Consider the following 15,218-nt stretch of genomic DNA (forward strand, 5'->3'; position numbering starts at 1 on the left):
AGACGTTGGGGTATTTAATCCCAGTTTTTAGTCTGCAGACGATAGGGGGCTCCATATGACCAGATGGTGGTCATCTAAAGACCTCTAGAACTCTATGAAGTTTTCTTCACAGTTTATTGTGGCAAAGGAGATGCCAACCAATGCCTCGGGGTTTGCCGGGTCTCCGGGACTATAGTGAATGTTTTTTTTAGCGACAGTCTTTTGGGGACAATTGTGATTTGCTCAGATCAGAAGATTTGTAGATTTAATTCCTCAACATCTGTAGAATTCATATCTGATGGTTTATAAATAACTGGATTGCTGTCCAATATACAGTAGGTCAACCAGATCAACCAGGTAGATGACCCTGTATTCAGCCAGACCTTTTAAAAATATGGAGGGGCAATTCAAGTACACTGTGGTAATCTGACCATGGATCACCCAAGTGGAATTTGATTACGCTGTATACCCTATCTGTGATTCTGACCTATATACCCTATCTGTGATTCTGACCTATATACCCTATCTGTGATTCTGACCTATATACCCTATCTGTGATTCTGACCTATATACCCTATCTGTGATTCTGACCTATATACCCTATCTTTGATGCTGACCTATATACCCTATCTGTGATTCTGAACTATATACCCTATCTGTGATTCTGATCTATATACCCTATCTGTGATTCTGGGCTATATACTCTATCTGTGATGCTGACCTATATACCCTATCTGTGATGCTGACCTATATACCCTATCTGTGATTCTGACCTATATACCCTATCTGTGATTCTGACCTATATACCCTATCTGTGATGCTGACCTATATACCCTATCTGTGATGCTGGGCTATATACCCTATCTGTGATGCTGACCTATATACCCTATCTGTGATGTTGGGCTATATACCCTATCTGTGATTCTGACCTATATACCCTATCTGTGATGCTGGGCTATATACCCTATCTGTGATGCTGGGCTATATACCCTATCTGTGATGCTGGGCTATATACCCTATCTATGATGCTGACCTGTATACCCTATCTGTGATTCTGAACTATATACCCTATATTCTCTATATGTAATGCTGGGCTGTATGCCCTATCTGTGATGCTGGGCTATATGCCCTATCTGTGATGGCGACCTATAAACTCCATCTGTGATGCTGGGCTGTATACCCTATCTGTGATGCTGACCTATATACCCTATCTGTGATGCTGACCTATATACCCTATCTGTGATGCTGACCTATATACCCTATCTGTGATTCTGAACTATATACCCTATCTGTGATTCTGAACTATATACCCTATCTGTGATGCTGGGCTATAAACCCTATCTGTGATGCTGGGCTATATACCCTATCTATGATGCTGACCTGTATACCCTATCTGTGATTCTGAACTATATACCCTATATTCTCTATCTGTAATGCTGGGCTGTATGCCCTATCTGTGATGCTGGGCTATATGCCCTATCTGTGATGGCGACCTATAAACTCCATCTGTGATGCTGGGCTGTATACCCTATCTGTGATGCTGACCTATATACCCTATCTGTGATGCTGACCTATATACCCTATCTGTGATGCTGACCTATATACCCTATCTGTGATTCTGAACTATATACCCTATCTGTGATTCTGAACTATATACCCTATCTGTGATGCTGGGCTATATACCCTATCTGTGATGCTGGGCTATATACCCTATCTGTGATGCTGGGCTATATACCCTATCTATGATGCTGACCTGTATACCCTATCTGTGATTCTGAACTATATACCCTATATTCTCTATCTGTAATGCTGGGCTGTATGCCCTATCTGTGATGCTGGGCTATATGCCCTATCTGTGATGGCGACCTATAAACTCCATCTGTGATGCTGGGCTGTATACCCTATCTGTGATGCTGACCTATATACCCTATCTGTGATGCTGACCTATATACCCTATCTGTGATGCTGACCTATATACCCTATCTGTGATGCTGACCTATATACCCTATCTGTGATTCTGAACTATATACCCTATCTGTGATTCTGAACTATATACCCTATCTGTGATGCTGGGCTATATACCCTATCTGTGATGCTGGGCTATATACCCTATCTGTGATGCTGGGCTATATACCCTATCTGTGATGCTGGGCTATATACCCTATCTGTGATGCTGACCTATATACCCTATCTGTGATGCTGACCTATATACCCTATCTGTGATGCTGGGCTATATACCCTATCTGTGATTCTGACCTATATACCCTATCTGTGATGCTGGGCTATATACCCTATCTGCGATGCCGGTCTGTATGCCCTATCTGCGATGCTGACCTATATGCCCCATCTGTGATGCTGGGCTGCATACCCTGTCCTGTGATGCTGGGCTGTATAACCTGTCCTGTGATGCTGGGCTGTATAACCTGTCATGTGATGCTGGGCTGTATACTCCTGACACTATGGGTAGAATACAGGGAATGGATTGGGTGGATTCTATAAGAGGTGGGGATTATGAGACATAGGAGGGGTCAACAAGGAAGGGCGGGGTCTGCCCCATCCTAAAACTTCACCAGTCGCCACTAGGTTAGTAGGATACCAGCCGGCTGCACCATACAGAGTGTGTCCTGGTGTGGGGGATACCGGCCGGCTGCACCATACAGAGTGTGTCCTGGTGTGGGGGATACCGGCCGGCTGCACCATACAGAGTGTGTCCTGGTGTCGGGGATACCGGCCAGCTGCACCATACAGAGTGTGATCTGGTGTGGGGGATACCGGCCGGCTGCACCATACAGAGTGTGTCCTGGTGTCGGGGATACCGGCCAGCTGCACCATACAGAGTGTGATCTGGTGTGGGGGATACCGGCCGGCTGCACCATACAGAGTGTGTCCTGGTGTCGGGGATACCGGCCAGCTGCACCATACAGAGTGTGATCTGGTGTGGGGGATACCGGCCGGCTGCACCATACAGAGTGTGTCCTGGTGTGGGGGATACCGGCCGGCTGCACCATACAGAGTGTGTCCTGGTGTGGGGGATACTGGCCGGCTGCACCATACAGAGTGTGTCCTGGTGTGGGGGATACTGGCCGGCTGCACCATACAGAGTGTGTCCTGGTGTGGGGGATACTGGCCGGCTGCACCATGCAGAGTGTGTCCTGGTGTGGGGGATACCGGCCGGCTGCACCATACAGAGTGTGTCCTGGTGTGGGGGATACCGGCCGGCTGCACCATACAGAGTGTCCTGGTGTGGGGGATACTGGCCGGCTGCACCATACAGAGTGTGTCCTGGTGTGGGGGATACTGGCCGGCTGCACCATACAGAGTGTGTCCTGGTGTGGGGGATACTGGCCGGCTGCACCATGCAGAGTGTGTCCTGGTGTGGGGGATACCGGCCGGCTGCACCATACAGAGTGTGTCCTGGTGTGGGGGATACCGGCCGGCTGCACCATACAGAGTGTCCTGGTGTGGGGGATACTGGCCGGCTGCACCATACAGAGTGTGTCCTGGTGTGGGGGATACTGGCCGGCTGCACCATGCAGAGTGTGTCCTGGTGTGGGGGATACTGGCCGGCTGCACCATACAGAGTGTGTCCTGGTGTGGGGGATACTGGCCGGCTGCACCATACAGAGTGTAATCTGGTGTGGGGGATACCGGCCGGCTGCACCATACAGAGTGTGTCCTGGTGTGGGGGATACTGGCTGGCTGCACCATTCATTACTATATTAAATGATTCCTTGGCTATTGCTGGGCCTACCTAAAGTGGAGACGGGTATAAGAACCGGATCAGGAAGGCATTGCCAGATCAGAAGATTCAGGAACCTCCTCCGAGTTCCGAAGGGCCACATATGGATCACAAATAATAGAAGTCACCAGAAATGATGGACAATCGAAATACATTGTGAGGATTGGGGTGGCAGTATGTTTATTATTATAGTTCTTGTCTAGCACATTGATGGTCCACCATGGATCTGGAACCAGCAGAAGTTCTCCACCGTTGGGTACTTACCCCCCATCACCCTCTATATCGGACACCTAGGAGCTGCCAAAGTCAAGAGCTTACCCTCAGGTAAGTCAATTGAAGACCACTGTGAGTTGGGGCCCTAGGCCTCCTCCATCGGGGGGCCCTTCAGATGGCTTTGCCCATGATGAGCACGCTCATGAAGAAGACCATGATGAAGAACACTGTGAGTTGGGGCCCTAGACCTCCTCCATCGGGGCCCTTCAGATGGCTTTGCCCATGATGAGCACGCTCATGAAGAAGACCATGATGAAGAACACTGTGAGTTGGGGCCCTAGGCCTCCTTCATCGGGGCCCTTCAGATGGCTTTGCCCATGATGATCACGCTCATGAAGAAGACCATGATGAAGAACACTGTGAGTTGGGGCCCTAGGCCTCCTCCATCGGGGGGCCCTTCAGATGGCTTTGCCCATGATGAGCACGCTCATGAAGAAGACCATGATGAAGAACACTGTGAGTTGGGGCCCTAGGCCTCCTCCATCGGGGGGCCCTTCAGATGGCTTTGCCCATGATGAGCATGCTCATGAAGAAGACCATGATGAAGAACACTGTGAGTTGGGGCCCTAGGCCTCCTCCATCGGGGCCCTTCAGATGGCTTTGCCCATGATGATCACGCTCATGAAGAAGACCATGATGAAGAACACTGTGAGTTGGGGCCCTAGGCCTCCTCCATCGGGGCCCTTCAGATGGCTTTGCCCATGATGAGCATGCTCATGAAGAAGACCATGATGAAGAACACCCACATGAAGAAACGGTCCATCACCTTTGCCACCTTCTTCCACTCACCAGTCCGTTTCTGAGTGGCCCTTTGTTCCCGGAAGCAGTTGGTCATGTACTCAATGTTTTTAAGCAGGCGTTCATTATGGCACAGACAATGAATTTTTGAGCACTCTTGGTCTCCGCACCCCGTCCCGGACCTGCGGGGATCAGAGCCTTGGTATTTACCCCCTGGCTCTTTCCAGGCTTTATGGCCATCTTGGCATCCCCAGTCCATCTCCTCCTTCACCGTCTTGGCGTTGGAAGTGCTGTCTGGACCGCTCTTCAGTACCGCCGGCGGCTCCTCCCGTTTGGCTTGCCCATTCATGGCCTGTCCTTGGGGTGGTCTCTCCGGCTCGGTTGGCGGCCTCTTGCAGCTCTCACCCACCTCGTAGACAAAGAATATCCGCGACATATACTGCAAGATGAACTTCTTGGCCCACTTGGGGACGGGCTTGGCCTCTGGGCCGCAGTGATGGATGTTCATGATGAAGATGGTGAGGGCGGTGGAGGCCGTGATCATGGTCATCGTGGCAATGTAATACTTTCCTGCCATGAGAGAAGAGACTTCAGTATATGGAGGTTATCACCGTATATCACGAACCAATGTCCACCAGCCGTACCCTGAGAGAGAATCACCTGTGTACTTACCTGTCTAGGGAAGTAGAGCGCGGGGTGTGTCCCCCACTGGGCTCTTCTGGAGGAACGTAATGGCCCAATGGGAGGAGCTCCAGCGCCCAGTTGGGGAAATGCTATCCGCCACTCCCGGGCCTCTGCGCTTCACCAGTCACCTACCGGCAGGTAAGTACACAAGTTATTCTATTATAGAGTACAGCTGGTGACAGGGTCACTTCATAGATCCACCCCAAACTGGGGGAAATCATATCCAATAAATACACAACCCGACCAATCAGAAAGTTCCTTCAAATGACCTGGAAGTGAGTTCACCCTCCCGAAATTCCAGACGCCCCCCATCCTTTATCAGAACTGCCCCACCTTCCATCACTAGAGGGGCATCCATGGGCTCCAGACAGGGGCCTTCACCTAGGCTGAGATAATAGCCCCATTACTACACCCCATATAACCCCACATCTCCTCTCCTAACTACACCCCCATATAACCCCACATCTCCTCTCTTAATTACACCCCCATATAACCCCACATCTCCTCTCCTAACTACACCCCCATATAACCCCACATCTCCTCTCCTAACTACACCCCCATATAACCCCACATCTCCTCTCCTAACTACACCCCATATAACCCCACATCTCCTCTACTGAATACACCCCATATAACCCCACATCTCCTCTCCTAAATACACCCCATATAACCCCACATCTCCTCTCCAAACTACACCCCATATAACCCCACATCTCCTCTCCTAAATACACCCCAATATAATCCTAAACCCCATTCCATACCCCCTCACGGTGATGGATTACATTACGGTCCCCTCAAGGTATAACTACAACTCCCAGCATAACATAGCAGCCAGAATATACTTCACAGAGTGATGGGTCATGTTAGGTCACCCATGGGTAGAACTACACCTCCTAGCATGCCCCACCACAGAGAAGAGAAGAGAAGAGAAGAGAAGAGAAGAGAGAACAGAGAGAGAGAAGAGAAGAGAGAAGAGAGAAGAGAGAAGAGAAGAGAGAAGAGAAGAGAGAAGAGAAGAGAAGTACATGGACATATTGGTAATGCTGATAAATGGAAAATAAGTTGTAGGTCCCGATGGCGTCGCCTCTTCCTACACTCACCGATTAGTGGCACATTTTCGGAGGGTGGCATACTTTCCGCCACCAGCAGCTGGAATACAGTGAGAGCCAGGAGGACAGTGACACCCAATGACACCTTCTCCCCAGAGTCTGCCGGCAGATAAAAGCCCAGAGGAGCCAGGAAGGAGATCATCACACAGGGCAGGAGGAGGTTGAAGATGTAAAAGGAGGCCCTCCTCTTCAGCATCAGGGTGTAGGTGACATCGGGGTACGGCTCAGAACAGCAGCCATAGGTGATGACATTTTTCTTGGCTGGCATCCCCAGAACCTCCCATTCCACATTCTCCACAAAGTCGGTCAGATCGCCCGTGTCCAGGTGGTTGAGGATATCGATCTGGTTACCGTTGTAGGTCCAGGAACCAAAGGTCAGGCGACATTGCTGTCCATCGAATGGGAAGAAGGAGACGTCCACTTTGCAGGAGCTCTTGGTGATGGCCGGTGAGTCCCACATAATCTGACCATCGTACCGAATCACAACATTGGTCTCCATGGATCCCGTGAACTGGTCGTCAGCGCTGGAGGGGAAAAAGATGGAAATGAGAAACGTATAAAGGAAAGAAGAAGCAGAAAATGCAGGTAAATTGTTGTCATTGACCTTCTATAGTTTACAAAGAAGCCCAAATGGTCCCATTCAGTTGGTCATCAGTAGATACAGTGGTGTGAAAAAGTGTTTGCCCCCTTCCTCATTTCCTGTTCCTTTGCATGTTTGTCACACTTAAGTGTTTCGGAACATCAAACCAATTTAAACAATAGTCAAGGACAACACAAGTAAACACAAAATGCAATTTGTAAATGAAGGTGTTTATTATTAAAGGTGAAAAAAAAATCCAAACCATCATGGCCCTGTGTGAAAAAGTGATTGCCCCCCTTGTTAAAACATACTATAACTGTGGTTGTCCACACCTGAGTTCAATTTCTCTAGCCACACCCAGGCCTGATTATTGCCACACCTGTTCACAATCAAGGCATCACTTAAATAGGAGCTGCTTGACACAGTAAGGTCCACCAGAAGATCCTTAAAAGCTACACATCATGCCGAGACCCAAAGAAATTCAGGAACAATTGAGAAAGAAAGTAATTGAGATCTATCAGTCTGGAAAGGGTTATAAAGCCATTTCCAAAGCTTTGGGAATCCAGCGAACCACAGTGAGAGCCATTATCCACAAATGGCGAAGACATGGAACAGTGGTGAACCTTCCCAGGAGTGGCCGCCGCCCAAAATTACCCCAAGAGCGCAGCGACGACTCATCCAAGAGGTCTCAAAAGACCCCACAACAACGGCCAAGGAACTGCAGGCCTCACTTGCCTCAGTTAAGGTCAGCGTTCATGCCTCCACCATCAGGAAAAGACTGGGCAAAAATGGCCTGCATGGCAGAGTTCCAAGGAGAAAACCACTGCTGAGCAAAAAGAACATCAAAGCTCGTCTCAATTTCTCCACAACACATCTTGATGATCCCCAAGACTTTTGGGACAACATTCTGTGGAGCGATGAGACAAAAGTGGAACTCTTTGGAAGGTGTGTGTCCAAGTATATCTGGCGTAGAAGGAACACTGCATTTCATAAAAAGAACATTATACCAACAGTAAAATATGGTGGTGGTAGTGTGATGGTCTGGGGCTGTTTTGCTGCTTCAGGACCTGGAAGACTTGCCGTCAGAGGCGGCTCTAGGATTTGTGAGGCCTTAGGCGAAACTTACACATGAGGCCCCAATCACGCCCATAATGGGGAAAAATTCAAGCAATAAAAATGGCTGCAAAAAGATGCACCGATCTAGCAAACAGTTCATCTGCACCACTTCCAGGGCACTCTCCTCACCCATCAGACACATGCAGCCATTAAAACATCTGGGCCCACCAAGGTGGCAACCCCTCTAAGAATTTCCTGTGTCTTGGGAAATGGGGAGGGTTGTCACTGAGCCATTCCACATCCGCAGAGGAAGTAGAGTGGGGGGATCCCAGCACAGTGCAGGGGGAGCAAGAGAGGGGAAGGGAGACAGAGAGGAGGGTGAGAGAGGGGAGGGGGGAGCGAGAGATTGTGAGAGATAGGGGAGGGAAAGATAGAGAGGGGGAGGGGAGAAAGGACATTGTGAGTGAGAGGGAGAGGGGTGACCGAGAGGGAGGCAGAGAGGGGGTAGATAAAGATGCACAAAAGGGGAGAGAGAGGTGGAAAGAGGAAGGGAGGAGAGAGGGAGGAGAGGGAGGGAAGGAGAGGGAAGGAAGGGGGAAGGAAGGGGGAAGGAAGGGGGAAGAAAGGGGAAAGGAAGGGGGAAGAAAGAGGAAGGAAGATAGAGAGGGAAGGAAGGGAGAGAGGGAAGGAAGGGAGGAGAGGGGAGGGAAGGAAGGAGGAGAGAGGGAAGGAGAGAGGGAGGGAAGGAAGGGAGAAGAGAGGAAGGGAGAAGAAAGGGAGGGAAGGAAGGAGGAGGAGAGGGAAGGAGAGAGGGAGGGAAGGAAGGGAGAAGAGAGGGAGGGAAGGAAGGGAGGAGAGAGGGAAGGAGAGAGGGAGGGAAGGAAGGGAGAAGAGAGGGAGGGAAGGAAGGGAGAAGATAGGGAGGGAAGGAAGGTAGAAGAAAGGGAGGGAAGGAAGGGAAGAGAGAGAGGGAGGAAGGGAGAAGAGAGAGAGGGAAGGAAGGAGAAGAAAGAGGGAGGGAAGGGAGAAGAAAGAGGGAGGGAAGGAGGGGAAAGAGGGGAGGGGAGAGAGGGAGGGAAGAGAGGGGAGGAAGAGAGGGAGGGAAGGGAGGGGAGGGGAGAGAGGGAGGGAAGGGAGGGGAGGGGAGGGGAGAGAGGAGGAAGGGAGGGGAGGGGAGAGAGGGAGGGAGGGGAGAGAGGAGGGAAGGAAGGGAGGGGAGAGAGGGAGGGTAGGAAGGGAGGGGAGATAGGGAGGGAGAGAGGGAGGGAAGGAAGGTATGGGAGAGAGGGAAGGAAGGGAGGGAGGGGAGAGAGGGAAGGGAGGGAGGGGAGAGAGGGAGGGAGGGAAGGAAGGGAGAGAGAGGGAGGGTAGGAAGGGAGGGAGATAGGGAGGGAGAGAGGGAGGGAAGGAAGGTATGGGAGAGAGGGAAGGGAGGGAGGGGAGAGAGGGAAGGGAGGGAGGGAAGGAAGGGAGGGGAGAGAGGGAGGGAAGGAAGGGAGGGAGAGAGAGGGAAGGGAGAGGGAGGGAAGGAAGGGAGAGAGAGGAAAGGAAGGAAGGCAGAGAGGGAGGGAAGGAAGTGAGATAGAGAGGGAAGGAAGGGAGATAGAGAGGGAAGGAAGGGAGATAGAGAGGGAAGGAAGTGAGATAGAGAGGGAAGGAAGGGAGAAGAGAAGGAGGGAAGGGAGGGGAGAGAGGGAGGAAGTGGAGGGGGAGAGGGAAGCGGAGGGAGAGAGGGAAGCAAGGGAGAGAGGGAAGCAAGGGAGAGGGGAGGAAGGGAGAGAGGGAGGAAGGGAGAGAGGGAGGGAGGGAGAGAGGGAGGGAGGAAGGGAAGGGGGGATAGAGGGAACGGAGAGAGGGAGGAGGGGAGAGAGGAAGGGAGGGAGGGAGAGAGGAAGGGGGAAGGGGGGATAGAGGGAAGGGAAGAGGGGGGGAAGGGAGAGAGGGGGAAGGGAGAGAGGGGAAGGAGAGAGGGGGGAAGGAGAGAGGGGGGAAGGGAGGGAGGGGAGGGAAGGGAGGGAAGGGGAGAGAAGGGAGAGAAGGGAGAGAAGGGAGAGAAGGGAGGGAAGGGAGGGGAGGGAAGGGAGGGAAGGGAGAGAAGGGAGGGAAGGGAGGGAATGGAGAGAAGGAGGGAATGGAGAGAAGGGAGGGAGAGAGAAAGGGGTGGGAAGGGGTGTGAGAGAGAGAGAGAGGGGGGAGGGAGAGGGGGGTAGGAGGGAGAGGGGGGTAAGAGAGAGAGGGGGGAGGGAGAGAGGGGGTAAGAGGGGCGGGGGTAAGAGAGAGAGAGGGGGAGGTGAAGAAAGAGAGGGTGAGGGAAAGGGGGAGAGAGAGATCTAGAGATCTGTCCCTGTCTGCAGTCCCTGGGGGGAAAAGAGCAGGGAGGAGCTGTAGAGTGCTGGGGGGTGGGGACCGGGAGAGTGCTGGGGGGTGGGGACCGGAGAGTGCTGGGGGGTGGGGACCGGAGAGTGCTGGGGGTGGGGGCTGGAGAGTGCTGGGGGCCAGAGAGTGCTGGGGGTGGAGAGTGCTGGGGGTGGAAGGTGGAGAGTGATGGGGGCAAGAGAGAGAAGTAGGGGGTGTAGGGTGGAGAGTGCTGGGGGCCAGATAGTGCTAAGGGTGGGGGGTGGAGAGTGCTGGGGGGGAGCTTGAGAGGGGAAGCAGAAAGAATTGGAGAGCAGGGGGTGCTGGCGAAATGGGGGTGGAGCCAGGGAGGACAAGAATTGGCTGGAGAGCAGGAGGGGCGGAGCCAGGGAGCAAAGGGAGGGGCTAAAGTGCAGGAGGCATGGAGAAAGGGAGTACAAGAAGGGGCGGAGCCAGGGAGCACAAAGGGGGCTGGAGAGCAGGAGGGGCGGGCCAGGGAGCGCACGGAGGGGCGGAGCCAGGGAGCGCACGGAGGGGCGGAGCCAGGGAGCGCACGGAGGGGCCGGAGAGAACGGGGATGCAGAAAAAGTTAGATAGGAGGAGTGGTGGGGAGACTGCACATAGATAGTGGAATTGATTTTTCCATATTCCTTCATGCAACCGCTGAATGATCACCTCTCCTCCCTGCAGACATTCAGCGGCTGTATGGATTAATATGTAAAAATCAATTCCACTATCTATGTGCAGTCTCCCCACCGCTCCTCCTATTCAGGCACACAGGGAAGGCTGCACGGCACGGGCACTCACCTTTGCTCTGGTCGGCAGCATAAGGCCGCGTACACACGCGGGGACTGTTCGCCCAACTTTGTCCGCTGAACAGTGTTTCGGCGGACAGTCCGCTCGTGTGTGGGCTTTCAGCGGACAGTTTCAGCGAACAGTCCGCTGAACAAGGTTTTTCGGAAATTCCGAAAAACTGTCCGCTGAAACTTGGTTTGAGCGGACAGTCCCCTCGTGTGTAGGCTTGTTCGACAAACTAAGTTCCGCGCATGCTCAGAAAGGATTTACACGCCGAAAGTTATAATGCAGTGTATAGGACGTCGTATTTTTCATCCCGTCGTACGTGCCGTTCACGTCATCGCGTGCGGTTTCAGCAAACTGTTCGTTCGTCGTGTGTGGCCATGTCCGTCCATGCTAATTTTGAGCGGACTGTTTGCTGAAACTGTTTGACGGACAAAGTTGAGCGAACAGTCCGCGCGTGTGTACGCGGCCTAAGAGTTCCTCCCTCTTCACACTCATGGTGGGACTATCCAGCTGGGTAGTTTTTCAGAAACACCCCGCTCCGACTCCAGAACCAAATAGGAGGCAGGTGCGGAGGAGAGGTCTGGTGAGCGGCACAAGAGAGAAGCTCAAGTGAGGGTCCCACATGGACATGCCGCCCTCATGCCGTCTGTCATCCAGCCGCTGCACCACCTAGAGGACTCTACTGTTCCGCTCCCCGCACTTGCTGCCACCAGATTATTTACAGGCAAATTACTCGATTGCGAGGCCCTTAAGACTGCGGGGCCTTAGGCAATCGCCTAATTTGCCTAATTAGAGAGCCGCCTCTGCTTGCCGTGATAAAAGGAACTATGAATTCTGCTGTCTACCAAGAGATCCTGAAGGAGAATGTCCGACCATCTGTTCGTGTACTCAAGCTGAAACGAACTTGGGTTCTGCAGCAGGACAATGATCCTAAACACACCAGCAAGTCCACCACCGAATGGCTGAAGAAAAACAAAATGAAGACTTTGGAGTGGCCTAGCCAAAGTCCTGACCTGAATCCTATTGAGATGTTGTGGTATGACCTTTAAAAAGGCCGTTCATGCTCGAAAACCCTCTAATGTAACTGAATTAGGACAATTCTGCAAAGATGAGTGGGCCAAAATTCCTCCAGGACGCTGTAAAAGCCTCATTGCACGTTATCGCAAACGCTTGGTTGCAGTTGTTGCTGCTAAGGGTGGCCCAACCAGTTATTAGGTTTAGGGGGCAATCACTTTTTCACACAGGGCCATGATGGTTTGGATTTTTTTTCACCTTTAATAATAAACACCTTCATTTACAAATTGCATTTTGTGTTTACTTGTGTTGTCCTTGACTATTGTTTAAAATTGGTTTGATGTTCCGAAACACTTAAGTGTGACAAACATGCAAAGGAACAGGAAATGAGGAAGGGGGCAAACACTTTTTCACACCACTGTAGTTGTTGGCACAAACAAACCCCCCAAGACCTCTGGCATGGAGAAGACCTGCCGGCATTCATGTGGTGGAGCGGTCAGGTTGGCTTTTCTGATTTCTCTTATGGCCAGCGATGATTGGACACAGGAAAAGATCACCTTATGGTCAGGACCACCATAGAAGGTAAGTGCAGGGACTAAAGAAAACTTACCTCTGTGGCACTATTCACAAGTTATGTCGCTGAATGACTCGTCCTCCAGGCAGGACACCCGCTGGCCACGGATCAGTTCCGGTTCTTGGAAGTGGACTTTGTAGTTCCCACAGAAGTCTATAGAACTGGGCTACGCCAATCACACAAAGTGCGGAACAGGGACCGCCATGGTACAGATGGAGGTGCCCAGTGTCCGGTATCAAAGTGTCTAGTAGGGATGAGCTTGGCATTTCAGTTGAACGTATGCTCGACTTGAACACCGGCTGGTCGCCCGTTCGGCAAAGCCGGAACTCTGTGGGCCGTTCGCGACCAAATTCGCGTGGCGCTCGCGGCCCACAATGCATTGCACCATCGCAGTGTATTGCTGGCTCACGATTGGCCAAGCATGCACTGTGACCCCGCATGCTTGGCCAATCACAGCGCCGGCAGCGAGGAGAGCCATGATTGGCCACAGGCAGGACACCCAGCTGGCCAGGGATCATTTCCGGTTCTTGGAAGTGGGCTTTGCGGTTCCCACGGACGTCTCTATAGGACTGGGCTACGCCAATCACACAAAGTGCGGAACAGGGACCGCCATGGTACAGATGGAGGTGCCCAGTGTCCGGTATCCAAGTGTCTAGTACAGTGCCTGGCAAAAGTATTCATACCCCCTGACATTCCCCACATTTTGTTACAACCAAAAACCATAAATGTATTTTATTGGGATTTTATGTGATGGACCAACACAAAGTGTCACATAATTGTGAAGTGGAAGGAAAATGATAAATGATACAAATAAATATGTGAAAAGTGTGGGGGAGGGGCATTTGTATTGCGCCCCCCGGAGTCAATACTTTGTAGAACCCCCTTTCTCTACAAGTCTTTTTGGGGGTGTCTCTACCTGCTTTGCACATCTAGAGAGGACATTTCTGCCCATTCTTCTTCTTTGTAAAATATCTCAAGCTCTGTCAGATTGGATGGAGAGCGTCTGTGATCAGCAATTTCCAAGTCTGGCCACAGATTCTCAATGGGATTTAGGTCTGGACTGTGACTGGGCCATTCTAACACATGAATATGCTTTGATGTAAACCATTCCATTGTAGCTCTGGCTGGATGTTTCGGGTCGTTGTCCTGCTGGAAGGGGAACCTCCGCCCCGGTCTCAAGTCTTCTGCCGACTCTAACAGGTTTTCTTCTAAGATTGTCCTGTATTTGTCTCCATCCATCTTCCCATCAACTCTGACCAGCTTCCCTGTCCCTGCTGAAGAAAACCATCCCCACCACATGATGCTGCCACCACCATGTCTCACGGTGGGGATGGTGTGTTTGGGGGATGGGCGGTGTTAGTTTCCCCCACACATAGCGTTTTGCTTTTAGACCATAAAGTAGTATTTTGGTCTCCTCTGACCAGATCACCTTCTTCCACATGTTTGCTGCCCCCTCCCCCACATGGCTTCTCACAAACTACAAACAGGACTTCTTATGACTTTCTTTCTCCAATGTCTTTCTTCTTGTCACTCTTCCATAAAGGGCAGATTTGTGGAGAGACGACTAATAGTTGTCCTGTGGACAGATTCTCCCCCCTGAGCTGTGGATCTCTGCAGCTCCTCCAGAGTTACCATGGACCTCTTGGCTCTTCTCTGATGAATGCTCTCCTTGCCCGGCCCGGTCAGTTTAGGTGGACGGCCGTGTCTTGGTAGGTTTGCGGTTGTGCCCATACTCTTTCCATTTTCCGATGATGGATTGAACAGAGCTCCGTGAGATGGTCAAAGCTTGGGAGATTTTATTATCACCCAACCCTGCTTTATACTTCTCCACAACTTTATCTCTGACCTGCCTGGTGTGTTCCTTGGCCTTCATGATGCTGTTTGTTCACTAAGGTTCTCTAATAAACCTGAAGAAGAAGCAGGCGGCTCACCTCCCCAATGGCAGCTACACAGTTTGGGAGAGACACAGGTCATATTTCCTCCCCTACAGCAGATTCCACAGTCTGGGTGTGGAGGAGCCCGGCCTCCCGCCCCAATGGTTAGCCGGAGCGGATGATGTGGACTCCCCAGCAGAAGTGCTGGCAACAGGGCAGAGTGCTACCAACCTCTGCCCAGCACCGGCAACAGCTACAGAGTTCCAGGGAGACGGGCAGTCGGCCCCTCACCCCGCGACAAGCGGATGTAGTGAAGCTTCTACTCCCAGCTGAATCACTGGCAACAGGGAGGAGCGCCGCTGGCCTTTACTGGAGATGGGATTCCTGGGGTAGAGGATGGCACTTCAGTCTCCACTGACCCAACCCCAGAAGAAGGTCCGGC

The 15,218-nt window shown here is 51.9% G+C and overlaps 1 protein-coding gene across 1 annotated transcript in view; it reads right to left on the reverse strand.

The window, feature by feature from the left end:
- Positions 1-3,881: 3,881 nt before the first annotated feature.
- LOC143958481 (neuronal acetylcholine receptor subunit alpha-10-like) overlaps positions 3,882-15,218 on the reverse strand; it is an 83,899-nt gene continuing 72,562 nt past the window's right edge. Inside the window, exons 4-5 of the mRNA XM_077467820.1 lie at positions 6,514-7,046; positions 3,882-5,299 (exon numbers count right to left, since the gene is read on the reverse strand). Coding sequence (XP_077323946.1) covers positions 4,677-5,299; positions 6,514-7,046 — 1,156 coding nt within the window. The 3' untranslated portion in view covers positions 3,882-4,676. The remainder of the gene's footprint in view (positions 5,300-6,513; positions 7,047-15,218) is intronic.

Source organism: Lithobates pipiens, unplaced genomic scaffold (genome assembly GCF_037356315.1).
Source record: "Lithobates pipiens isolate NorthernLeopardFrog02 unplaced genomic scaffold, aLitPip1_a1.2 Scaffold_106, whole genome shotgun sequence".
In the NCBI taxonomy this organism is placed as follows: Eukaryota; Metazoa; Chordata; class Amphibia; order Anura; family Ranidae; genus Lithobates; species Lithobates pipiens.